The sequence below is a fragment of the Lepidochelys kempii genome, chromosome 1 (genome assembly GCF_965140285.1).
Source record: "Lepidochelys kempii isolate rLepKem1 chromosome 1, rLepKem1.hap1, whole genome shotgun sequence".
Taxonomy (NCBI): domain Eukaryota; kingdom Metazoa; phylum Chordata; order Testudines; family Cheloniidae; genus Lepidochelys; species Lepidochelys kempii.
The window spans coordinates 108745330-108772504 of record NC_136380.1 but is presented as its reverse complement, the minus strand read 5'-3'; the positions used below and the strand labels follow the sequence as shown (position 1 = coordinate 108772504).

The following is a 27175-nucleotide window of genomic DNA, read 5'->3' as shown; positions in this document are numbered from 1 at the left end:
TCCACCGTTGGCAGTTGCTCCATGAATACCACCAACAACCTTGTTTTTCACTATGTCCCTCCACAACCTGTCCTCAGAGAAATTGTCATGTCTCCTGTTGCTATAGTTCTTGCAGCTCTGATAGTACCAGAGAATCATGCGGCTTGTATTTGCAACACTCATGAGAATGGTACAGAGGTGTGAAGATCCATGCTTCTGTCAGAGATAGCAGATACCAAACTGTGCTGTGTGGCTTGTGAGATCTTATTAAAAAAAAACAACACATAATTATGGGATATGGATGGCATTATGGGATATGAAGAAAGTTGCATGCTAGGAACTTGACCCCTAGCTCCCAGAGATCCCTAGGTGAGTTATTTATACACCACAACACATTGCAAAAACTTCCCAGAAGGCAATGTGCTAGATGGCTGCACATGGCACACTGGGATACCTACTCATAATGTACCACACTTTGTATTGACACAAATATTCCTGGTGAGTACGTGCAGCACCAATGTAAGCAGTCAAGTGTGCACGAGCATGAGCGATACACTAACTTTGGCAGTTGTATGCTAACGTAACTTGCATTGACCAAAGTTTGTAGTGTAGACATGGTCTTAGACTATTGTAAAACTGGTAAAACCAATTTCACTGGAGTAGTTCATTTACAGCAGCGTATGTGAAAGGAAAATCAGGCCTTGTGTGTTAAACTTCTTCGCTCCTAGACCAGTTCAGCACTGCTGAAAAGACCAAGTTCCCTGCAAGGGAACTTGAGGCTACTGAGTAACTTTCATCTCATTCCATATATGTACTAATCCTTTCTGTGACCTGAAATATCCTATCTTCCCACTGGGGTCACCTGAGGCCAGCACCCTGAGTCTAGGATACTCTGAGTGAGTGCTCTATTTAGTGATACTTGTCCCCCTTCTAATGTTTTTTTCATGGTGTCATTTCCCAAGGCTCAAGGCCATTTGATTTATTAAACTTTTATTGAGCCACCTTATTTTATCCCAGTGTGTTCGCAAGATAAAGCATAGCATAGCACAGATCAACACACAGGTTGTTCTGGCTGCTTACCACAAGCCTTTGTTTCTGAACAAAGCCTTCTCATTTGAGCAATGTAACATTAGAGGAGGACCATCTTTGGATTGAACGGCTTGTCTTTGATTTTAGAAATTACCGACCTGAGTGTTTTTTACAGTTTTCCAAAATCCCACGATTATTTGAGAGGTGTATCATAGCGATACAGGATAACTCATGTCTGTCTTCTTTTTATACAGGGTAGTGCTGGTTTACCAGGAGGTATTGGTCAAAAGGGTGATATGGGACCTCCAGGAGTTCCCGGGTTTCAAGGTGAGGAGAAATATGTAATTTGTGTATAGTTACAAAATTATTGTTCTCTAACTTCATGTAAGGTAGAGGGAGATGGTGCTTTCCCCGCCTCCTTTATCAAAAGAAAATAATCAAAGAATGTTAATCTAGCATCCCACAAATACCGTAGCCTTAACTTTGAAGCTAGTTCAGAAGCCAGAACAAGGATAATATTAATTTCTCAGTAATTTTTTTCCTTTCCTTGTTCTGTAGATTGTACAATTCATGTTTGCTTTTGAAGAAGAATGAAAAATCAATGTCTGTATGTCCTAAGAATAGTCAGGGTTTTCTTTGAGATGTGGTGTGACAGGTGCAAAACTTGAGGCTGCTTACAAGTAGACAAACCTTTTCTATCACTTCCACTATCATTGTTATGTTTATTAACATTTTAAGTGTAAGAAAGAATGCAGCTGTCAATACATTTAAAATGTATCTGAATTTAGAAATCTGAGTGTGAATTTGTCTTCAGTTATCTTTTAATTGAATATTGATGGCAGTTTTATGTGATCACTTCATATGCCCTTTTCCAGCAAACATTTGAAATCAAAGGAACTGCTCATGTGCGTAAAGTTACTCACGTGTCTAAGCATTTGCAGTATTGGATCCATTATTCAGCACACACAGTTTTAAAACAAGAATTAATATCTTAAATTTTCATGTACATTTGACTTCAGGTCCAAAAGGGTCTTCTGGCTTCCCAGGTCTCAAGGGAGAACAAGGTGACCAAGGGTTTCCTGGCTCTAAAGGTATGGTAAGCTTATGTGTTTTTCAGATTTTCAAAATAGGTATTATTTTACCTAACTATGGCATTATATCACCCTTTGCATTTTTTACAACATAAAAAAAACCCCAGAATGTGCAAGTGCGTGAATAGAATCTCAACCTCAAAATGTACAGCCTGTAAACATAATTTACAATTAGATGTAAGCTCTTAGCTCTTAGAGCTAGGTTTCTATCCCAATATATTCGTACAGAGCCTAGCACAATGGGGCCCAATCCTTATTGCGACCTTTTGGTACGAATGACATAATTATTATTTATTTATATTGTCTGATAACAAACACTTCCGTTTGTATTTGCTTCATCAATTTTGACAGGTTTACAAGGTCCACCAGGTCCTCCAGGTCCTTATCAGCTTCTTAAAGGGGAACCAGGTTTACCCGGTCCTGTCGGACCAGTTGGTTTAAAAGGGCTCCCTGGACTTCCAGGTCCAAAAGGACAGCAAGGTGAGAGGGTCTTAAAGTTGCATATAGGTGGTGCATAATGTAGAAAGAAGCTGTGACAGGCTGAGCATTAGCAGGCTATTGTCTGTTCAGGTGCTTCTCCAGCCATGTCTGTAGTGGCTGCCTATAGGAAAGTGATGCTTCTCTTTGAAGTCCCAGTACACAGGAATGCCAAAAGCAGGTCTTCAACAAGGAGTCCCCACTTCCTCTCTTAGCCCAGCATTTCTGTGGAACTGAGCAGCATTTAGCATGAAACTTACATAAAACACCTAAACTGGAAGGTTTAAAATTTTTAAAGAGATTAAGAGAAGCAGGGAGAAAGGGGGCGAGGGGTCAGGAAAGTAGAAGGCTGGCATAAGTGGGCGAGGGCCGGTAGCATTTTGAATTGGCAAGGGGGGGCATAGGAAGCTGCAGTTCAGAAGAGTTCCAAAATCGGTAACATTTTAAAGGAGAAACTCCTTCCCCCTGCTCTCCATTATTTTATATGGAGGTGGTAGGGAAATAAGGTGAAAGATAGTTTGTCGTTTTGCATTATCTATTTAACGTAAATGGCACGATGATTCTTCTTGGTATTGGGGCCATATCTGTACACTGTTGTGAGTTGGTTAAATGGCTGTGAAATCATCCATTGGCTTCACTGTCCAATCAGAATATGGCTTTGGCCAAAAAGAGTCTGTAGCCATGTTCCAATAGTTATCTCAAAGCCTTAATGTCACACTGCACTGTACAGGATCTGCAGAAGAACAGGGTGTAACTGAAATATCAGGAGCAGAGTGGAAGTCCCAGGTTGGTGCTGGTACTGTTAAACTGCATCCCCTGCATACTGCAGACTGGTATTTAAATGAGAGTGAAAACACTCTCAAACAGCTACAAAATAAAGCACTGACCTAACGGGTAAAGCCAAAACCAATTTGGCAAAGACCTAGCAGGGCTGTGAACTTGTTACTGACTTGGGGCTCTCTTTATGGGCTTTTACTTGAAACTCCTTCAGCTTTGTACCCCTGCGGTCATAGAATGAGGAGAAAGACCTGTGCGTCCCTCTTACTGCGCGGACAAATGCTCGCAGGGAATCGGTTGCTGCAGATGTGCACCTTCAGTGGCTATATTTTGATCTTCTCCCATCCCACACCCCTCAACACCTTCCCCCTGCAGGCACTCCCACCTACCTGCTCTGGGTACTGGCATTTACCCATAGGTACTGGGCATGTGCTTTTTTTCTGTACTGCCACCCCATAATCCAAAAAGCAAGAACAAATATGTCTCTGTGATCCAATTGTAATTATTTCTTATATTTCAACAGGAGTGACAGGACCTGAGGGTATACCTGGGCAACCTGGTGTTCCAGGATTTGATGGTCAACCTGGTCAGAAAGGAGAACCTGGTCCTTCTGGTCCCCCAGGTAGGTCTGTGTATTCTTTAAAGACTCTGTTCTTCATTACAAAGGGACTATAAAAGATTGCTTATTAAGAAAAATAAGGTTGGCAGTTGGATAAAGATTGCACAAGAAGCAGAGGCACATAACAAAAACACTTGTAGCATTTAAAAGCACATGGTCATTAAAGGAATTGCTGGCACCTCCAAGAGATCTTTTTGATGTAATTTAGTGACAGATAAGGCTATTTCACATAGACTTAAATGGCCACATGTTATTTGCCACAGCCCTTATAAAAGGTGGAGGTAGATCAGATACCAGATAAAGGAAATACAGTTACAGTGAATATAAAAGATATACAGGTTCAAAACCTCCACCTTTCTGTTAGGGTAGAGCTACCAGTTACAACTGCAGGAGAAGAAGGTTTAGAGGCAATTATTAATAATGAAAAGACTCTGGCTTCAGAGAGATTACCTGTGGAATTTTATAATACCTTTATTGAGTGTCAGGTGTCTTTTTTACATGGCTTAATCTAGAAAAGAGATGACTCAGAAAGGAAATGTTCACAGTTTAGAAATATCTTCAAGATAACAATATATTTAAAAGAATAAATTATTCAGAGTCCTCAAAGTGATAGACTGGTGATCAGGAATCGAGAATTTAAGATCTCTGCTTAGTTTTAACTAAACAGAAGTTAATACGGCACTTTAATTTAATTGATTTTTTTAGCCTAAATAGGACCTGAAAGAGTATTTTTATTTTGTAGAGATTCTGGGTTACATTGGAAGGATCTCTAAAAGTTTAAGCCTGATGTTTAGCAGCACTTTTAAAAGCAAAGAAAGAAATAGAGATTTTGAATAAATGAGAAAATCACTGCACAAGAAGGTGATGAATTAGGTCACCGTTAGGAACACTGTGCTCAGTTCTGGTTGTCTTATTATAAAAATGGTATTACAGAGATGGAAAAGGTACTGCAGAGGATAGCCAGAATGATTCAGTTATTTGCTGAATTTAGTTCTACAGAAAGGCAGAGAGACTAGGCCTCTATTCTTTGGAAAGGAAGAAACCACAGTGAAGTATGTACAGTTCTGATGGGAATAGAAAGGATAGAAGCTACAAGAGTATCTGATTTTCTGTCAATTTCAGGAACTAGGGGTATAAACCAAGCTAGGGGAAAGTCAGGTCCCAAAGGAGTCTAGGCAGAATTTCAGTAGGCAGCACTGGTGGTAGACCATGTATGGAATTCTCCACAGAAGACAGCAACTGGAACAGCTTTAATTAGGGTTAAAGGCAGAGTTAGACAAGTATTTGGAAGTGGGGGGAACATTACAAGAGAGAGTGTGAATCCAGCCTGGGATGCCAAACCCTTATTAATCCCTACAATACGTTCGTTTATGTAAAACATTCCATGATAGAAGAATAGATTGTCTTTGATTGGAAAATTATAAAAATGAAGGTGTGCAGAGGACTATCAGTAAACTAACAAGATTATAAGCAGTGTGTTGTAACTGTGTTGGTCCCAGGGCATGAGAGAGGCAAGGTGGGTGAGATAATATCTTTTATTGAACTAACTTCCATTAGTGAGAGAGACAAGCTTTTGAGCTTACACAGAACTCTTTTTCAGGTCACCTTGTCTCTCTAAGATGATAAGTAATTATTTCAGTTGAACTGATTGTTCTGTACAAAGCACTTGCAATACTGTATGTTAAGAACACAGCATAGTACTTACATACCATGGTAGAGGACACTTTAGAAAAACCTAAGAAAGATAGCTAAGTAGATCTGAAAATAATAGATGATAGCAATCCTAACCAGTATAATACTCTTGCAAAACAATTTCCATTATAATTTCCTTTTTTTCACATGCCTGTAACTTTCTGAAGTTCTGGGGTTGAAATTTCATGCTTGGTATCTGCCCACAGAGGAATAGTTTTGGAAAATATAGACAAAATCCCTTCAGCCATTTGAATCATGAGAGCATAAAGAAACATTTTCCATTTTAAAAATAAATAAAATAGAAGCATCTTTCTTATCCCAGGGGGCTTACTCAAAAATAGATGAACTTTTAGATTTGATGACTGATTAGGCTATAATGAACAGTGTGTGTTCTGCTACGTTTGAAAAAAAAATACATATAATTACAAATACTTGAAAATGCAAGACTCCAAATGCACAGAAGAACATTCTGTGAGTGCACATAGGTTGGACCAGCAACCACTGAAGTCAATAAGACTGTATTTTTTTTACTTCAGTAGGCACTGGTCAGAGCCTAAGGTTACTGGTGTAAATTCATTGACTTTATTTACATTGATGGGAGATCAGAAACATGCCATTAAAGATAGATGTGGTGTCCATGAATTGTAAGTGCAGTAAGCAATTTAGCGCTGTACATTTTTGTAGCCACTCATACCATTACCAAAGTTTGTTAACTGCAGAGGCTGAATCGATGCAGTGGGAGGTGGTGCTAGGAACTTGTGGAGGCTGCATTCCTTGGAAACTTTGGTCAATTTTGTTTGAATGAAGCAACAAAGAAGTTGTGCTGGGAAACATGGCAGACTTTCGTCCTCAGTAACCAATTAACACAATCAGAAGTTGCGGCTTGTAAGATCTGCCAGCAAACTAGTTCTTCACTAAGGATTTGACTGGCTCCACAACACATGAGGCCTCTGTAGCTCTACTCCTCTTAAGCTTAGAGATCCGTAGGATCTGAACTTCTGAAAAACATCACAGGGCATATTTGAATGGAGGCTTCACTATAGCTGTGGGTCAAGGATCTTACAAGTACCATTGACAAAGCCTGGAGATCTTGCCATCTTAATAAAATCAAATCCTTTACGATTGTGCAGCCTGCTTTTCCAGTGCACCAAGCCCATAATGTTAACTGGGGCAGAGGCAGGCCAGGGCCAGAGGCCCACTGCCATGCTCTCTTTCAGGTGATGCTCATCCCTTAAGGGTGGGAGGGGCAGTCTCTGTGCATCCTCAAGCACAGAAGCTATAATTTTTCCCTGGCCCTTGCACAGGGCTGGCACAGGAAAAGGCTCCATCCACCCTCCTACTCTTCCCCCCATCTACACACTCCCAATGAGAATCTGCCCTCTAGTATCTTCTGGTCCTTCTTTCCTCAGAAAATGTAAACTTCCATGTATTATGTATATTGTAAACAACATGGATGAACAAAATGGGCACTTTAACATTGCAAGAGAAACCCTTACTTTACAGAACTTGCTGATGTCTGAGTGCTTATTTTCCCCAGTCTTAATGTTGCATTCAAATTTTTTGTTATTTTTTCATTTCATATGTGTGTAATTTCAGACAGTTCAAATTCTTAACAGTGATTGCCTGGTAAGCAGCAATTCTCTAGTTCCCTTTACTTGCTTTAATTTCAGCTCCATCAGAAATTGGCACACTTTTTCTCTGTAGACATTCTTAAAGACATTTAATAATCATTCAAAGTACTTTGGTTTCCTTCACTTCCATTGTCTAAATTATTTTCCTTTATGTGTTAGAGTTTAAGAAATTAAAGAAAAGTAGTACTGAACACTGCAGAGTAATTTTTCTCCCCAGATAAAACGTTTAACTTTAGTGTAAGGTTAAATACAAAACATTATGCAAATACATAAGGCATAATCATTTGTTTCCTGATAATTTACAATTTTTATCATTGACACTGTATGCAGTCTGCTCAACGGAGTGCCATAATACAGAAGCTGTGTACGTTGAAAATAAATATGCAATTGATGGCTCAGATTGGATTCTCTCTATCAACACTTCTAGAAATAAAAAAGAGGTAAATGTGACTTTCTGTCTTGTAGGTCCGCGAGGAGCCAGAGGTCCACCAGGCCCTGAGGGTTTACCAGGGTCAATGGGCCCACCAGGCACACCATCTGTCGCTCATGGCTTCCTTGTTACCAGACACAGCCAAACCATTGAAGAACCAGAATGTCCACCTGGAACTAAACTGATGTACTACGGCTACTCCTTACTTTACGTACAAGGCAACGAAAGGGCACATGGTCAGGATTTGGGTAAGAAAATCATAAAATAAATCAAATCAAATAAGACGTTAGCATGCATTACTGATGAATGTGTAGTGCAGCTTCATTTAATTAGAAACCAAACATTTATCTTATTCGTAGGCTCGTACTACCCTATGTAGAGCACAGACTGCATAATAATCATACTTACTTATAGATATTGTAGTGCTTTTCCAGCCCTGCACAAACATGCACTAATGCACTAAGGAGCGTGATGGGACACACCCCCACCCCACTGGTAGAAAAGCTTAGGTGCACCTGCAGAACATGCTCTACCGGGAGAAGAAGCGCTTATAAAGGTGAAACTAGCCACAGAAAAGGGGGGACATTTGCCTGGAAGCAGGAAAGCTGCTAGGGACTGCTAGTGATCTCTAGTAACAAGGGGAGCTCAGTCTGAGGCAGTGGCCAGCCTTTCCTTATCCCCCCACTCCCCACACCTTCAACTTTTGGCAGGGGAAGATTGACATTACAAGCTTATTACCGACAAGGGCCCTGAAGGGCTGCCATCAGTGACCTGTGGCAGGACCTGGAAAGCACCTCCAGGGACTACAGAGACAAGTGAACTGTAGTTGGACTCTGAAAAGACCCTGGGAGTGAGCTGAACACCTGCTGGGAATAGTGAGATTGATCACAAGTGGGGCTCCCGTAGGCAGGGCTTAAATTCAGCCAGAGCTGTCCAGAGCAGAGCACCAGCAAATATTTTCAGCACCCCCCCCTGGAATTTTTATAGCAAGTTGGGGGTGGAGGGGCCTGGGGGGCTCAGGAAATTACTCCATGAGAATTTAAGCCCTGCCCATAGGGGACCTAGGGGCAAGAGACTCAATGAGACTACAGCCGAGACCAGAGTGCGGGTCAGCCGACTACAAGGAGACAATGACTTCTTTGATCAGAGAGCCTCAGCCATTCAAGGCATTGCACATTTATAATATATTTGATTGCTAGTTTGGGTAATTACTAGCTAGTAATCAAAATATCATCTTTTTTAATGTAAATGGACTGGTGTTACTAAAAACCCCTTAAGTTTTGCATTCCCTGACTTTTTATATTTAAGTTTGTGACCTTATTGTTGCTTTAATGTATCTTTTGGCATTTGATAAACAAATATACAATTCTAGAAGCAACCATTATATAAACTGGATTACCATGGAGCTGAGGGGAAAAAATTATTTTAAAGTCTGATTGTGGTCTGCCACTGGGATTTATACAGGAGCAAAACAAGCTAGCCCTCCCCTCTCAGACTGATATCAGAACCTCTCTTATGCTCTCACCATCCTGCTGGAGCAAGCCATGAAGTGAGTTTCAGACCTCGGGTTGCCATGTTAGCACTTTAAACATTGTGCATTGTCATCAGAATTGCAATGATTTGCTGTTGCCAAATATTCACTTGAACGGAGTTTTACACATTAACCTTTTTATTACACTTTCAGGCACAGCAGGGAGCTGTCTTCGTAAATTTAGCACTATGCCATTCTTGTTCTGCAACATCAATAATGTATGCAACTTTGCATCAAGGAATGACTATTCTTACTGGCTGTCTACTCCTGAACCCATGCCAATGAGTATGGCTCCTATCACTGGTGACAATATCAGGCCATTCATCAGTAGGTGAGTATTGCTCTTGCCGCATTGGTTATAAATATGCAGAAGACCTATTAAAAATAGAGCTTGTCAAAAAATGTTCATCAAACTTTTTTCATATCACTCAGAATATCCTGATTTTATTTTCAATTAAATGACTGAAAATTTTCCATATTGATTTGAATTAAAATGAAAATATTTTGAGTTCCACTGGAAAAAGTGAGGAGATCCTAAGCCAAAAAATGGTAATTTTGCTTCATATGAAACAAATATATTTATTTTGAATCAATTCATTAAAAAATACGACAGGAAATTTTGAACAGAAATTTTCATTTTTATTGAAAATTCCAAGGGAAAAAATAATTTCTGTTTTTATACTCAGCTCTAATTAGAAGCACTTTGTGGCTCAATATCTTTTCCCTTTCAGAAATACATCAATGTCTGTTTTACGTATCATGCAGTATGCTGGGTTTCTTGCATTGTTTTGGACATTGTTTTGGTGCTTGAATACAACTAGTGTTAGTTTAAAGCAAACAACACTGCAAAGGAACCCAGGTGTAGTACTGTAAAGCAATCATTTACTATTTGTAGAACTGACTCCTCAGCTGGTGTAAACTGATGTAGTTGCATTGAGCTCATTTGAGCTGCGCCAGTTTACACCAGCTGTGGATTTGGTCCTATTTTTTTTTTCATTTACTAGCATAAACTGTGCCCAGATATAACATGCACAAGGCTTAAGGCAGAGGAGATCACATGAACTTAGTGGGCTGCACCACTCTGATTTAATTAGGATTTGACAAAGGAGCTCCCACATCTTACTAAATTGATAATCATGACACGCAGGGGTCAGGCAGGGCCTTCGTAGGTTATGCCTACACTGCTGCTGGAAGGATGTTTCTCAGCTCGGATAGAAAGACACATGCTAGCTCTGCTCAAGCTAGCATGCTAAAAATAGCAGTGTGGCTACAGTGGCATGGGCAGTGGCTCAGGCTAGCTGCCCAACTGCATACTGGGATTGAATTCAGGCAACTAGTCCAACCAACCACTTATGCTACTGGGTCCATACTGCTATTTTTAGTATACTAGCTCGAACAGCGCTAGCATCCGCATTGGGAAACATCCTCCCAGCTGCTGTGTAGACACCCTAACAATTCCTGCTGCTCTCTCCCTACCAGGGAGATGAGTGGGAGTGGAAATTGCTCTGGTGGGCATTCTGGGAGTAAGGATATGACACATTTGTCTATATATATTAGCTATCCAGACAATTCTAAGGTAACATCCCCCATCGTAGGTATCCAGTGTATCAGAGTACTTAATATGGCGGTTTGTTTCTCATATAACAAGCTAAGGGCCAATTTTTAAAAAGCATTCATAAGAATGAAATATCACTCCTTCTGCATGGCAACACAACTTTGTGTGTCCCCAGACTTGGAGTTTTATGTGTAAATTATGTAGTTGGACCCAATTTATACAAATATTACTTCTGTACTTAATTCCCAGGTTTTTTACACCCAAAATGCCTCAAAATTAGATTGCATAGATTTTGGCCAAGATTTAAAAAAAAGAGTAGGGATTTGGGATATCTGCCTTTTTTGTGCCCTATTGGAGATGCCTTAAAAGGATCTAATTTTCAGAAAATGGTGAGTGCCCACCCTCTGAAAACTAAGCCCCATTAAGTTGTTCATGTTAGGCACCCAAAATTCCTTGAGTCACTCTTGAAAATCTTGAACAAAGAGACCACTGTTGAAATTTGCCCTTAAACTGCCCACTATCCTACGCATACAGAGTACCTGTGGTGCTTTATATATATTTGTAGATCTTGCAGCTTTCCCTTAAGCCCTGAGTTCTAAAAGAATCTACTGTGCCAAGAGTTGCCATGGCAGGGTGGTGTACAGTGAAATTATTTTAATATGTTCTTTTGTATCTGTGCATGCTACTGTAAACTCAAAGCAGAAGGCTATCTTCATAGTCTGTCAGTTTCTTTTATTATTTGAGACTGTTAAACCATCATCAACCTGCGTCAAAAAATTGAAAAGATGTAAAAGTGTCACTTGCCTGTCCTGGTTCAAGAGACTTCCTTTGTTCCAAAAGTCATTCACTGATGCACCAGAAATCTCTTGAAGCAAAGCTAGTACCAAGCGCCTTTTACATTCTCTTTTTTTCTCTTTCATTGCTGTGCTTCTTAAAATAACCACGTAGTTTTTGTGCTGGAGTTCAAGGCAGTGTATGAATCCTTTTAAGTCAGACGTAGATGCCTTCACTCTGAATTTCTTTGCTTTTGTGGATTTAACAGAACCCAGCTTATTCTTGCTTGTTATACTTAATTTCTCTGGTGCTCTGATTCTGCAATACAAAGCTGTTCATGTCTAGGTATCTGGTTTGAACCAAAAGGGCCAGTGCTAATTGCTATTTTTAGGGCTGTGCTGCAAGTAAGGAATTAGTGGTCCCAGTCAAATTCCTAATTAGCAGGAGCCCATATGATTATCATTTGCATCATAACTGGCATTTATTAGTACATTGTTTGGCAGTCTTAGCAAAGAGAGAGAGACACCCACCAAGGAGTTACTGTGCCTGAGCCTTCTGCTTATTTTGGGGCTCAGCAGGTCAGAAGTAGAATGTACATACCTGAACTAAAAGGATTTTTGTTTGCAAACCTCTCAGAATGTTGGTTTCTCAGGCCCAGTGTTCCAGTTGGTTGGCTAAGTTGTCCTTTATTCAGAGATAAGGACCCCAGACATAAACAAAAGTCACTTTTAAAGGGAATACATATGAAACCCTCCTCTTTAAATGTTTCACTGGCCTTCCCAAGAAGTCTTCAGTTCCTCCAAGAAGTGCTGGTGTTGTCTCCAGAAGTCAAAAAGTCTACAGCTAAAGCAATTTTTTGTTCCTATTTGCTCCTGGTCTCACCAGACTTTCTTCTAGTTCTTTAGCCATTTTCCCTTCAGTGTTAATAACATTGCACATATGCTGGCTGTTGAAATTTAAAATTTAAAAGAGAAAAAAGGGTAAATTTATTAAACTATTCAGTTTATAATAATAAGGCCCTTCCTTTCCTCTATCCAGTGAAGACCAATAGGATTAGTGTTTCCAATGCTTAACTGTCATAAGAACGGCATGACCAAAGGTCTGACTTTCATAATAGGGAAAGTAAAAAGGACTGGAGTGTTGATCTTGTAAATTCTGTACTTGCTGTGCAAATAACTCCCAAAAAGAGGAAATAAATGTTACTATTCCAAGTACACTGAGTTCCTTGCTGTCATGTTCTTTATAGATGCTCTGTGTGTGAGGCTCCTGCCATGGTAATTGCAGTTCACAGCCAAACAGTTCAAATACCATTGTGCCCTGAAGGCTGGATGTCGCTTTGGATTGGTTACTCCTTTGTAATGGTAAGTGCACCAGGACCTCACCTGGATCAGAAAAATAATTTATGCTGGTGTTTGATATATTCCTGCCTTTAAAAAGGTACTGTCTGCCTGTGCCTTTGCAGGGAAACAAGGGCAGAGTATGAGGTCTCTGCTCTTTTGGTGACTTTAGAAACATGTTGGCTATTTAGTTAATGTGAGAGAATAATTTAGTAACAATTCATTCTCTAGTTTCTAGCAAAGTAATTCCTCTCGCAAAACACACTGTCATTCCCTTGATTACAGCTTCAGCACAAATGCCAAGGACTAAATGAACATGGAAATTAAGCAGACCTTCCTATTGTCCCTCCAGATCAGGGTTGCAGCACCTTCACAGAGCAATATAGAGCCACTGCCTCTGCTCTTCCTGATCTCTCCATGAACAGGGCCTTTGTCTAACTGAATTTTTGATCTTTTGTGCAGTCTCTGGTGTGCTTCAGTACCAAACTTTATCTGACACAGTCTCTGGTAACGCAAGGCAATTCAGTTCTACGGGCCCTAACACCAGTGGATTCCAAGATACCCTCCCTGATTGCCTTCAACACCATGCTCCTCTCAGGGCCCAAGATATCCTGCCCCTGGGACCCATTCCTCCCACTATCCTCCCAGTTTTCCCAGACTCCCACTGCCCCCAACTGGCCACCCATTATCCCAAAGCAGGGGGAAAGAGTGGTAGCAGGTTCTCCACCACATTACTGAAAAGAGGGGAGGAAGTGCATATGGCAAAGTATTGGTTTAAAAGAGTTACAACCTACTGTCAGTAAGAACTTGTCTACATTACCTGCTGGATCAACAGGTAGCGATAGATCCAGCAGGGGTCGATTTATTGCGTCTAGTCTAGACATGATAAATCGACCGCCGAGCGCTCTCCCGTCGACTCCGGTACTCCACCAGGGCAAGAGGTGCAGGTGGAGTCAACGGGAGAGCATCAGCCGTCGACTTACGGCAGTGAAGACACCGTGGTAAGTAGATCTGAATACGCTGACTTCAGCTACATTATTCACGTAGCTGAAGTTGCGTACTTTAGATCAATCCCTGCCCCCCACCCCAGTGTAGACCAGGCCTAAAGAGCTAGATATTTCTAATCTGATGGATTTACTTGCATTTTCCCAGCATACCAGCGCTGGTGCTGAGGGTTCCGGACAAGCTCTGGCATCTCCAGGTTCCTGTCTGGAGGAGTTCCGCAGTGCTCCCTTCATAGAATGCCATGGTCGTGGAACTTGTAACTATTATGCAAATGCTTACAGCTTTTGGCTTGCCACTATAGAGAGAAATGAGATGTTCAAGTAAGTTATAGTTGATTTTTCTTACTAAAATCCATATTCACAGCTCACTATACATCTGTAAAAGCAACAGTGTGAGACTTGCTTTAAGGTAACACTAGAATTGTTCTAGATTAAGTTTAAAAGATGAATAGCTATTGGTAGTCTATTTGGATTAAGATATACAGTTAAAATGTTTGTAAAAAAATGCTTTTTGGGAGAAATAGTGAATATATATTTTGGTAGTATTTACCAAATGAAACTTATTTACAGTATTCCTTTTAGGATGACCTAAGCGTGTTTATACCTCCACCACACCTGTGTTTCACTTGTGTGATTTCAGTTGTAATTGGGATACACTGACATCTTGATAGAAATTAACCCAGAGCATAATCTAATCCCTAGTGGATATTAGCTCATAATAGAACCACTGCAAACTAGCACAGCTGTTGACATCTCCTCAGAAAGGGTATGTCTGCATTGCAAATAAAAACCTGTGCCAGCTGACTTGGGCTCACAGAGCTTGGGCTAATAGGGTATTTAATGGTGGTGTAGACATTCAGGCTCGGGCTGGAGCCCGGGCTCTAGGATACTGCAAGATGAGAGGGTCCCAGAGTTTGGGCTGCAGCCCAAGTCCAAACATCTACACCATAGTTAAACAGACTCTTAGTCTGAGTCCTGTGACCCCGAGTCAGCTGGCATGGGCCAGCCGTGGGTGTCTAATTGCAGGGTAGACATACTCAGAGAGGCAGAGAACTGAATGAGCTTGAACAATTATTTATTATTCACCCGTGAGCTTTACCCTGTGCAGAAGGGCCTATGCACAACTTCTGTACTATTTAGGCTCTAAACTGAGGAATTAAGTGATGCAAAGCCTTGTGCTAACCCCTACACAAGAATAAATATCACTCTTTAGTACAAGGAAGGCTACATAGAGAAAAAGAGAGAAGAATGAGCATCATAGTTACTTTATTCCTTACGTCCCTCACAAGGAGAGAACTGTAAAGCTTAGCATCCCTTTCTCTTTATGTACACCACAGAAACAGTCCTAATTTGTACATCATACATCCTGGGGGAGGGAAACAATCCTGCAACCTTACCTCATGTGAATTTGAATTGCAGGCTTGAGGTCTGGATTATTAAAGGCCCATAGTCAATAAAAAAAAAATCACACTTCTTTGTCTGAAAATATTTTACCCACTTTTGTTTTTAATAATTCCTTATAACTAAAAACTTGAGAGACCGATCTTTTTCAGTTTGTTTTGTTTATTTTGACATCACTTTGTATATAGTCATCCCACCCACCCCCCATTAAAAATAGCTAATTATTATGACTGATTTTCTGGAAGAAGTGACCAGATAGTCTTCAGTGACCTAGGCACTTGATTCAACTCTGCCCTGGGTTTCTCAATTTTTCATTAACAGACTAAACTTCTGTATTAAAAACACTGCCAAGTTAACAATAAACTTGCAAACTGATATTTTTGTATTAGCAGTTATTGATGGTTGTCCATTTTTTTTTATAGGAAACCTACTCCTTCAACTCTGAAAGCAGGGGACTTGCGCTCAAACGTTAGCCGTTGTCAAGTCTGTATGAGAAGAACATAATGACTTTTGAATTTCAACTAATGTCACAATATGGTGCTATTTGTTTAACAGCAGTGAAGCTTAGACTTATATCATATGTACCTCATTGTTGTCCAATATGAAAACAGTAAAGTGCCTTATAGGAACTTGCATAACTAACACACCCTGCTTTACTGGCCCTGTACTTGCTGAAGAAGAAAAGAGACAACAAAGATAAGCTTCAAATACCAAATGGCACTTTTGGTAAAAGAAATTTTTATGTAAATGCAATGCACTGACAGTATAAACAAGCCAGAGTTCATGCAGAAAAATTTGAAGGTGCTAGGAGGTATGTTGTTGTGCCTTACTTTTGACTCCCCTTTCTTGTATTATATATTTAGATTCATTTCTCCTACCCAGATATGTATGCAATTACCATTGTCTAGCTATCTCAAAATTCCAGACTCTTAGGTATGTACTTATTGTTCCTGTACAAAGTAATACTAATATAAAGAAGAGTTTTGTGATTACAGATTATAGTTAAACAGCAGGTATCCATATTTTCAAAACATAGCCATCCAGCTTGCTTTTCTATTTGTAGTGCTTACTTCCACCCTAGTCCTATTGGTTTCAGTGGGACTATGCTCCAAAGGAAGGGTTTCCCAAACTAGTTCCACAAATGAGCAATTAAGTGTTTCTGCTATGTTTGGTACTATGCAGCTTCTTCATGCAGTGGAACAAATTTTCCTGTGGAATAAGGAATGGTCCAATTGTGGTTAGGAAAAAAAATATATATATATATATATATATATTAGTAATTTATATAGGTATCAACAATTAGGCAAATCAAGCTTTGAATTTGCTATCATTTCAAAAAGAAGCTTACATAATTTTTCCTCTTTTTCAATATAGTGTCATCAATTAGATGTTAAATGCCAAAATACTTAATGTGAAACATCTGTTTTCTATCGCTCATTTCAATACCTAACTGTAAATTGCAGAGAATGAACCCAGGTTAACGGCTATTTGTGTTTATTATAGTAAAACGTGCTTTGAGCTTACAGTGTTTATTCTGTATTTAATATTTTCAGGGTTTTAAAAACTAATCACACACTGAATGACTTGATTTTCAAATTTAAAAGGCCTTAATTTTGTTAATATTCCCCTCCCCTCCCCGAAAGTTTTTCGAAGTGTTCAAAGAAATAATTCTATTGGATCTCTATGCAAATATTCTGATGTTTGAGCACATCTGTGTCTAAAACTATTTTATAGACTGTAACCATGCAAATACCAAAATATTCTTGAGAATGCCAAGGACTTTTATGTAATTTCTTAAATTTTATGTATTTCGTAAAAAATCAAATTTGTAATAAAACTATTTGTGTAAATTTTTTTTACTAATTTGTTACTTCTGTTTACCCAGCAACAATAAATTATTTCTTAATAAGCTACTAATAAATGCACAAGCTTGATGCAACCCTAGATCACTTTTGTTCGGCACATCTTGCAACCATAAAATATTTTTGACAGGCGGAAATAAGGACACAGTTCTGACACCTTACAAGAACTAGTAATGGAAGGCAAAACATAGTTGACACGTTATCGACACAGGTCTTATGTTGAGGTGTTTGGGGTTTTTTCAAATTAAAAATCTCACTTGAATGCAATCCAGGTCAAAAAGCTAGCGGTACATATTTCTCACTCTTCCCTTGACTCTTTCGTGCATGTAGTGAGGCGGAGTGGCCTCCCTCCAAACTGGAGAGCGAGGGACCACTACAGTCCTCTTGCTGGGCAGAGCTGAATCTGCCCTGAACCGGCACTGAAAGTCCTGGGGTGGGACAGGAAGTATAAAAGGAGAGCCCTGGAGCTCAATGGGGGGTGGACCATCAGAAGGAGCAAAGATCTTTGCAGGAACCCGGACTAGCCACTGAGTGGAGCTGTGCCCTGTGGTCGGAGATGGATGAGTATCGCAAGGAGCTTCCAGGACTGCTGTCAGACGAGTGCTCTGAGGAGCTGTGGGGACTGCCGGTGGCCAAGTACCCTGAGGAGACAGAGAACCTTTGGACCATGGAGCCCTACACCCTGACTGTGATAGAAAACAACACAGGTGACCTAGATTTTATTCAGGTTCTGCTGCCAGAGAGTGAGTCAGCGTGTTTTGGGAGGATCGCCGCCAACCCAATGGCAGACCCATCTGCCACTGTTAGGGCCCTGGGCTGGGACCCGATAGAGTGGGTGGGCCTGGATCCCCTTAACCCCCTGCCACTGACCCCACCCCTGGGGTGGTGGCCAAACTCCTTCTTTTTGGCTAGAAGGTATGGGCTGTGTTGTGGAGCCATAGACTATATGTGCTCTACCCTGCCCAGATGGCCAGAACTCCCTTTAAGACTGTTAGTTACTGTCAGCCCCAGCCAGGCGGCTGCGGGGTAAAGACTGTTTGTGGCTCTGCACTGCCCAGAGGACCGGAGTTTCTTCTATAGATGGTTACTTGCTGTCTGCCTGTAGTGAGGTGGAGTGGCCTCCCTCCCCACTCGATAGCGAGGGACCACTACAGTACACCAAAGAGGACCAAAATCTATAAGATAAAATCCAAAATGTACCAGCTAGTGTTTTGCTTATGAGCGGGCAGTGTGAATCTCAGATCTGGCTACCTGACAAGAAAACATGATGGTTGCTCCATTTTTTCCTAAACAAAAGTAAATCATTTGTTAAAATTTCAGTTTTGTTTCATATTTTTGCCCCTTCCTTGTGGAGAGGCTGCTGCTCTGTATTCACCTGCACTTAAAATCCAGAGTGCATTGACTGTGTCTGAATTGAAATGGGCTATATGCTTCAGTGGTGATTCTGTGCCCATGGAAGTCAATGGAGTTTTGCCAGGGTCTCACTTTCCTTATAAACGCCGTCAAACAGTACACAGATCTTATACTATCTTGTAGAGAAAGCATGTGTATAATTCGTCAGGTGTAGTCCTTCCCCATGCAATGTATGGTGCACAACTAGCTGAGTGGAATGAGAGGAGAATAAGAATATAGCAAGGCAACAGATTGTGTGGGAAATTATCCATATATTCTTCCTGGTAGTGGTGTCTGGAAGGAAACCAAAGCAGAAGTTCAGCTTGCCTTTTCAGACTCAGGCCACACATGCTGGTGTGGCAGGTTTTTTATTTACACTCAACACCTTACCCGCTGGGCAGATCGGAATTAAATTTTGCCTGTAGTTGGGTGACCCAAACTATCAGACAATTGGATTTTCTAAGGCTTGCGTGTGAGTTTAAGCCTAGTCTGAGAAAACATCTTTTGGCTGGTGAAGGACTGATAACGGGGATCACACTAACCTCTTTTCTTAATAAAAAACAATGTGACAGCAAGGCCTGTTTAAGTTTGAAAGACTGCTCAGGTAGTATTTAGAAGTCTTAATTATTTACTAATGATTACTTATTTAGTAATCATTATCTACTAAAATGCTCTAAAAAAATTTCCTGCCCCAAATGCCCTTTGTACCAATGTTAGTATATGCAGGTAAAAGTGGGGGAAAGTCAGACATAATGTCTGAGCACTTGCTTTTGATGACCTAGATGAAGCTGAATAGCTGCCCATGCACTAAGGTAGAAAAGTGACATTTTCATAGCAACCCGCTCTTATATTACAAAAGCATATAATCAGTAGTCATGTATTTAAGCACTCAGGGCAAGCATTGTTGCTTCAGTGTGGCTGATTATATGGACAGGAACTCTGAATAGATCATTTGTTAAAATAAAGTTATCTTGTATACACCCAGATTACACGATATAATTTTCCCAATAAAAATTCAATTCATTGTGTAAACCTGACTTCTATGCAGTACTTGAAGACAACGCTTCATGCCCCCAATACGCTTCTAAAGCTGCAGGTGGTGCCCTCGTTCTCTTTATACGATATAGGAAGAATAGAACATTCGTATATCTAACAAATGCTCCTTTCCTGCTTGTCTCTCTAATTTCCTCTCCAAATTGGAGGAAAGTAGTTTTCAATATAAACACACTGGACATATGCATACGTTGACATGTAAAAATCTGATAAAATATTCCAAAATATATATCGATACAAATAACTACATCCAATGGTTTTCCTAATATTTTGAACGCATGCATATTTTCTAACAATTATGTAAGATCAGTTTCTAATGATGGGATTTATCATTTTGTAAAGGTAAGTTCTTTGATGAAACATATTTTCCTACAAAATAGTTTCCCTGAGAGCAATATCCCCTTATCAGTAGGGCCCTACCAAATTCACGGACCATTTTGGTCAATTTCACAGCCAGAAGGTTTTAAAATTAGTCAATTTTACAATGTCAAATGTAACTGTGGGTGTCCCGACCCAAAATGGGATCATGGGGGGTTCACAGGATTGCCACATTCACTTCTGTGCTACCTTCAGAGCTGGGCTCTGAAGGCAGCAGCCACCAAGCTTCCTGCAGCTAGAGAAAGTTAGTGGAGGTGGGTCTGATCTCCCCTGAGCTTCTGGGAGTGCCAGAGCAGGGAGCTCCTAGCTGCTAGTCCCAGCCAGTGGTGAATTAATGCAGGAGCCCTGGCCAATTGGGGGATCCCCCCAAAAATGGGCACCCTGAGCCCAGTCAGCAGCTGTGGGGCTGAGGCCCCGAGCCGGGGCATCTAGAACCTAGGCGCCCCGAGTCCTGGCTGCAGTCGCAGGGGCTGAAGCTCCGAGGCCAGTTTTGGGACTGCTGCAGTGCAGAAGTGAGGGAGGTACATCCTCACTTCTGCGCTGCCTCTGGAGGTGGGTCTGATCTCCCCACTGAGAGCAGTCATGCAGGGGAAGGACAACTCCTGTCTCTCCCCAGCCCAGGCTGGACTAGCAGCTAGGAGCCCCTGAGTGGGCCACTCCCAGCAGCACGGGATGATTGGATTTCACAGAGCAGGTCTTATTTAAGGGTTCATGACATGTTTTTCATGGACATGAAATTGGTAGGGCCCTACTTATCAGGCTCCTGGAAAAATGACAGCATGAAATGTGGGTCAGCTATTTTTAAACAAATATGCTACAGTTTTATGACTTTCTGCAAAGTCATTTATTAACTCCTTTAGATATCATAAAAAATCCTGCTTAATCCAAAATTAATTGCACAAGATGTCAGTGTCTATAAAGCATGGGGTCACTTATCATGAAATGATAGAGTTTATGATTCTAAGGAATAGTAGGAGGGAAAACAGCAGAATGAACTTCGAGAAGGCAGATTTTAGCAAATTCAGAGAATTGGTAGGTAAGCGCCCATGGGAAGCAAGTCTAAGGGGAAAAAATAAGTTCAGGAGAGTTGGGAGTTTTTTTAAAAAGACCATGCTGGCTTAATCAGGAGATCTTCAGTGACCTGAAATTCAAAAAAGAGTCCTACAAGTGGAAACTAGGTCAAATTACAAAGGATGAAAATATATATATTTATATATATTGTGATACAGGAGGGCCAGGGAGCAGTGGTAGAGGGGAAATATATAAGCCCTAGGCTAATTAAAGTATGGTTCCCTGTAGACTAGAGCGGGTGGCTACAGGTTAATTGGAGCACCTGTAGTCAATTAAGCCGTCAGGAACCTAATGAAAACCCCTGCTTCAGGCAGTCGGGGGGGAGGAGGAGGAAGGAGAGAGGACTGGAGCTTGGAGGTGTGTTGTAAGATTTGAAAGACAAGAGAACCGAAGTAAGGGAGACCCTGCCCCAGCTGGGGAGGGAGACTTCCTCCTCCAGCGTCTAAGAATCGAAGGTTCCCCACCCAAGGGGGAAGAGGGGAAGAACCAGCAGGGGTTGAGAGGGGCTGGGGTTCAGAGTGAGGAGCAAACCCAGACCTCTCCCCCACTTCCCTCCTCTACCACCTTCCCAGGCCACTAGCAGGGACCTCAGCAGCCGAAGAGCAGGGGCAAGGGGTGGTGTCTTAGCCCCCCTGCCAAGAAAAGTTCAGGACCCACCATACTAACATCGGCCTTCTTGCCACAATATGCACACACACAACACAAGCATGTATAGACAAAATTAGAAAGGCCAAGGCACAAAATGAGATTAAACTAGCTAGGGACATAAAGGATACCAATAAAACATTTACAATTACACTATAAGCAAGAGGAAGACAAGGACAGGGTAGGCCCATTACTCTATGAGGAGGGAAAGACGGGGGGAAAAAAACAGAAAATGCAGCAATGGCCAAAGTGTTAAATTCCATTTTTGTGTCAGTTTTCACCAAAAAAGTTAGCAGTGATGGGATGACTAACATAGTGAACGTCAGTGTAAATGGGTAGGATCTGAAGCTAAAATCAGAAAAGAACAAGTTAAGAATTACTTGGAGAGGTTAGATGTCTTCAAGTTAACAAGGCCTGATGAAATACATCCTAATACTTAAGGAACTGGCGGAAGAGCTCTGAGCCATTAGCAGAATCCAAATAAACTGAAATTTTCAGTATTCAGGTGATCTTCGAGTGCTTGCTCATGTTGATTCCACATGCACAGTTGCCGGAGACTTTTGCCTTAGCAGTATCCATAGGGCCGGCTTGATTGCCATGCTCATGCGTCGGTATATCAGGCACTGCCAACCCTAGGTCTTCTCAGTTCCTTCTTGCCGCCCATGATGATTGGTCAGAGTGCCTCTTTCCTTTGCTTCACAAGTGGTCAGCGGTTTTTCCTACTCTTCCAACCTCCTGTTCAAGCTGTAAATAGTTTGTTTTTATAGTAGATTAGTTAGTAAGTAGCTGTTAAGTACTGTAGTCAGTCAGTCAGGGTTCTGAGGGGGACTTTGCCTCAGGCGGGGCATGCCCCAGTCTCCGGGTTTTAAGCCCTGCTCTGACTGCAACAGGTCTATGCCTGTTAGTGATTCACATAGTAGCTGTTTGAAGTGCCTGGGGGAATCCCAGGCTAAATAGAAGAATCATATCTGTAAGAACCTTCTTCCCAGGACATAGAAAGAACGCGACATTCGCTTGAGGGCCCACCCCACAAGAGGGCATGGGATTCACCATTGACTCCGGGGAGTGGTAGGGGATCCAGACTGATGGCGCAGTTAACCCCTTCTCAGCTCCCGGCGCCCAGAAAGCAAAAGACTCCCCCACCGCAGCTGGCACCGTGTGCGGTGATGGACCCAGCGAAGGCTCCCTACAACATCAAGCAGCTATGAAGGCCTCCCAGAAGGCAAATGAGTGCTGTCGGCTAAGGCAGAGCCCTTTGTCGCCAGGCCTTTGGTCTCCGCATCAGCCCAGGTCAGCGCTTCGTTGCTACAGATCTCTGGCACTGTGCTCCTGGTCTCCCAGAGGGAGGCGCCGGTCGTCTTACAGTTGGCACAAGTCATCCTCACGCTGATGGTCACCATCACCGAGATCTCGGGGACACTCCCCAACACGGTGCCACTCTCCCTACTCCTGGCACCAGTCTATTTGAGGCACTGGTCACCCACAGCGATGGTTAGCTGCCAGACCCCTTCCCTTGTAGGGTATGATGCCCCAGGCCCTCCCCCGGTGGTTCAGTCATTGACCTCCTTGCCAGATGAGGCGGTGGCAGGGCCCTCCCATGTTAGCCCACTGGACGACTTTAAGGAGCACCAAGCCCTGCTCTGATGGGTGGCCACTAACTTAGGCCTAGAGGCAGAAGAGATGGCAGAGCACCCAGATACTTTGTTCAATGTGCTCTCTGTATCCATCCCCACACATGTAGCGCTCCTGGTGCACGAGGGGGTCCCGAACATTGCCAAAGCCCTCTGGCAAACTCTGTTCTCCATCCTCCCCACTTCCAAGAGGGCCAAGAAAAAGTATTTTGTCCCTGCCAAGGGGTTTGAATACTTATATAGACACCTGCCCATCAGGGTTCAGTCACCGCTGCCCTTCCTCCTCCCATCCATTTGTGCAACCTGGCCCGGCGAAACACCGTGGGGGACAGAAGTGGGTGTTTTGAGAGTGTGCTCGAGAGCCACACCCCAGTCAACTCCCTGGATCTGTCCCATCTTTTCTTCAACCATCTTCATCCCTACCGTTTGGCCTGGTCGAGAATCACCTCGGACCGTTGGGTGCTAGAAATTGTATTGCTGGACTACACCCTTCAGTTTTTGACCACCCTTTCATTCCCCCTTCCCCATACCTCTTCAGGGACTCTTCTCACGAGCGTCTCCTCGTTCAGGAGGTGAACAGCATGCTGGGGGCGATGGAGGACTTCCTTCAGCAAATGACAGGGAAAGGTTTCTGCTCCTGCTATTTCCTGATCCCAAAATCAAAAGGGGGCCAACAACTCATCCTGGACCTGCAACGACTCAACAAGTATCTCAAGAAGTTGAAGTTTCACGTGTAACCCTGGCCTCCACCATCCCCTCCCTGGATCGGGAGACTGGTATGCCACTCTCAACTTGAAAGACACTTATTTCCATATCTCTATCTTCCGAGGACACAGATGGTTCCTCTCTTTTATGGTGGACCAGTGCCATTTCCAGTTCACGGCACTCCCTTTTGGCCTCTTCTCAGCCCTGCAGGTCTTTACAAAATGTATGGCCCCAGTAGCTACTTACCTGGGGCATCAGGGGGTCCAGGTCTATTCTTATCTCGACGACTGGCTCATCAAGAGCAGATCTTGGGATCAAGTGCAGAGCAGCCTTGATTTGGTGTGGTCCACATGCCACGACCTGGGCCTGTTAGTTAACAAAAAGAAATCAACCCTCATACGAGAGCAGCGGACAGTGTTTGTTGGGGCGGTGCTTGATTCCATGTGGGCCAGGACATTCCTTCCAGAGACCCATTTCTGAGCCATGTCAGACGTAATCTCTCATGTGAGGGGCCACCCATTCACCACCATCCACACTTGCCTAAAACTGCTGGGCCACATGGTTGCCTGTACTTACGTGGTCTGTCATGCCCGGCTTCACCTCCAGCCATTGAAGGCATAGTTGGCATCGGTCTACATCCCCAACAGGCATGACCTGGACCTGGTAGTCAAGGTGCCAGACCACATCCAGTCATCACTGGCATGGTGGTTGAACCCCACATTGGTGTTGCAGGGAGTCCCCTTTGTGGCCCCATCACTGTCGCTAACTCTGGTGTCTGACGCCTCGGATCTAGGGTGGGGAGCCCACTTGGGTGAGCTGAATACACAGGACCACTCCCTGCACATAAATGTCAGGGAGCTCAGGGCGGTTTGCCTGCCCTGCCAGGCTTTTTGGTCCCAATTACAAGTCAGTGGTTCAAGTCCTGACAGACAGCACAGCTACAATGTTTTATATCAACAAGCAGGGCAGAGCCAGGTCATCAGCCCTCTGCCAGGAAGCCCTCAGACTATGGGACTTTTGTATGCAGCATGCCATTCATCTCGTGGCAGCGCCCCTCCCCGGAACCAGGAACGTGCTGTCAGATCGCCTCAGCAGAACCTTCTCATTTCACCACGAGTGGTCTCTCCACCCCAATGGGGTTGACCAGATCTTCTAAAAGTGGGGGTCTCCCCAGGTGGACTTGTTCACGACTCGTCAGAACAGGAAGTGCCACCAGTTCTGTTTGTTTCAAGGGGTCAGCAGGGTCTTCTTGTCAGACACCTTTCTACTTCCTTGGTCGGGAGCTCTGATATACGCTTTCCCACCAGTGAAGTTGCTTCACAAAGTCCTCATGAAGATCAACCAGGACAATGCCAAGGGGTTATCCTGATAGCCCCAGGTTGGCTTCACCAGCACTGGTTCAGTATGGTCCATGGACCTGTCAGTGACGACCCCAATGCAGCTGTCCCTCTGGCTAGATCTTGTATCGCAGAATCACGGTTGGCTCCTGCACCTGAATCTGGCAGTGTTGCACCTCACAGCTTGGTTGCTCCATGGTTAACTACTGATGAGTGAAGTGCTCGGCCCAAGTCCAGCAGGTCCTACTGGGGAGTAGAAAGCCCTCCACTAAAGCGATCTACCTGCCTAATGGATTCACGTGCTGGGCCTCAGCTCAAAAGGTTAGGCCAGAGCAGGCTTCACTGCAGCTAGTCCTGGACTATCTTCTGCATCTAAAGCTCCAGGGTTTGTCCCTTTCCTCAACTAAGGTCCACTTGGCCATTATATCAGCCTTTCACCCTTGTTCCAGGGCAGGTTGGTCTTCGCTCATAGCATGACGGTCCAGTTCTTAAAAGGTCTGGAGTGTCTCTACCCTCAAGTCCGGGACCTCATCCCTCTGTGGGACCTGAATCTGGTGCTCATGCAGCTCATGAAAGCTCCCTTCAGGTCCTCAGCATCCTGTTCCCTTCTTCTGTTCTCCTGGGAGGTGTCATTCTGAGAGGGCACAGGGCCGGTGGCGCCTGAAATACTGACGCATGAGTGCAGCTCTCAAGGGGGTGCCACAGCCGGCCCTATGGATACTGCTAAGGCAAAAATCTCCAATGACTGAGCATGTGGGCACGCACACACCTAGAATGGAATCGACATGAGCAACACATCTCGAAGAACAGTCACGAAAGGAAAGTAACCATTTTTTGCCATCTCTTTCTAGTCTTCCTTTACCTGGCATCATAGAAAAAAAATGAGAACAGGTCATCTCACAGTCTCTGCACCTAAAAAGGCCATGAGGACATCCTGGTAGCTACTATTCTTTGCCTCTCTCAGGTTGTAGGGGCCTTTGCTTGTTCTGTATTATTAACAAAATGTCAGTGATGTGTACTGTACTTCCACAGATTAAGGTAAGTATTAAGTATGCCAAGTATTAAGGTAAAAACCCCGCCCCTAGAAGTTGGGTTTCAATTAGATAACATAATGAGAAAAGAGAGAAGATCGTGGATTCCTAAATGAGTTCTTAAATCAGACTCCTGATAATGCTGAGCCCAGTGTCCTGGTGTTCTAATCTCTAATAGAAATGACCTGTGCCAGTAGGGCCATCATGTTACAGTGTAGGAACTCAAAGATATTATGATGGATGTTGTATAAGAACCCACATGAAAAGTGTTACTTCCACCCATTCACTATGTCTGAACATAGATTTCATCCAAAGTGTTTAATATACATTTACTGATTTATTGTAATCTAACACGGAATCAGCTGGAAACCAGAAATACTTTAGAAACTTGTTTTCATCAATACCAGCTTAGGAAGAAGGAAGGTGCTTTTTCTTCCTTTGGGGAATTTAAAAATGAACTATAAGAAAGGTCGCTATGAACAAACTGACAAACATGGCTATTACAAGCAAAATTGCTTGTGTTTTTAATGTATTTCCTTTTATAAGGAAGAAATAATACCCTCAAATGACAATGTGTAGTTTTGATTGTATCTTTTGAGTAAGATACATGTCTGCTTTACCATCCTGAGGTATTAAAGCCAATGGGAAAAATAAATAAATGCCAGATCTCATGTACATTCCTAATACAAAAGATTGAAAATACTTCATAGTAAATCCCGCTGGTTTCATTCATATAATCTCCA

At 42.6% G+C, this 27175-nt stretch overlaps 1 protein-coding gene across 2 annotated transcripts in view; it reads left to right on the top strand.

The window, feature by feature from the left end:
* COL4A1 (collagen type IV alpha 1 chain) overlaps positions 1-17133 on the top strand; it is a 209576-nt gene extending 192443 nt beyond the window's left edge. For both annotated transcript variants that reach the window (XM_073349693.2, XM_073349702.2), the window contains 9 exons: positions 1263-1335; positions 2028-2099; positions 2451-2579; positions 3877-3975; positions 7761-7973; positions 9410-9587; positions 12832-12946; positions 14075-14247; positions 15750-17133. In XM_073349693.2, coding sequence (XP_073205794.1) covers positions 1263-1335; positions 2028-2099; positions 2451-2579; positions 3877-3975; positions 7761-7973; positions 9410-9587; positions 12832-12946; positions 14075-14247; positions 15750-15831 — 1134 coding nt within the window. In that variant the 3' untranslated portion in view covers positions 15832-17133. The remainder of the gene's footprint in view (positions 1-1262; positions 1336-2027; positions 2100-2450; positions 2580-3876; positions 3976-7760; positions 7974-9409; positions 9588-12831; positions 12947-14074; positions 14248-15749) is intronic.
* The last annotated feature ends 10042 nt before the right edge of the window (positions 17134-27175 follow it).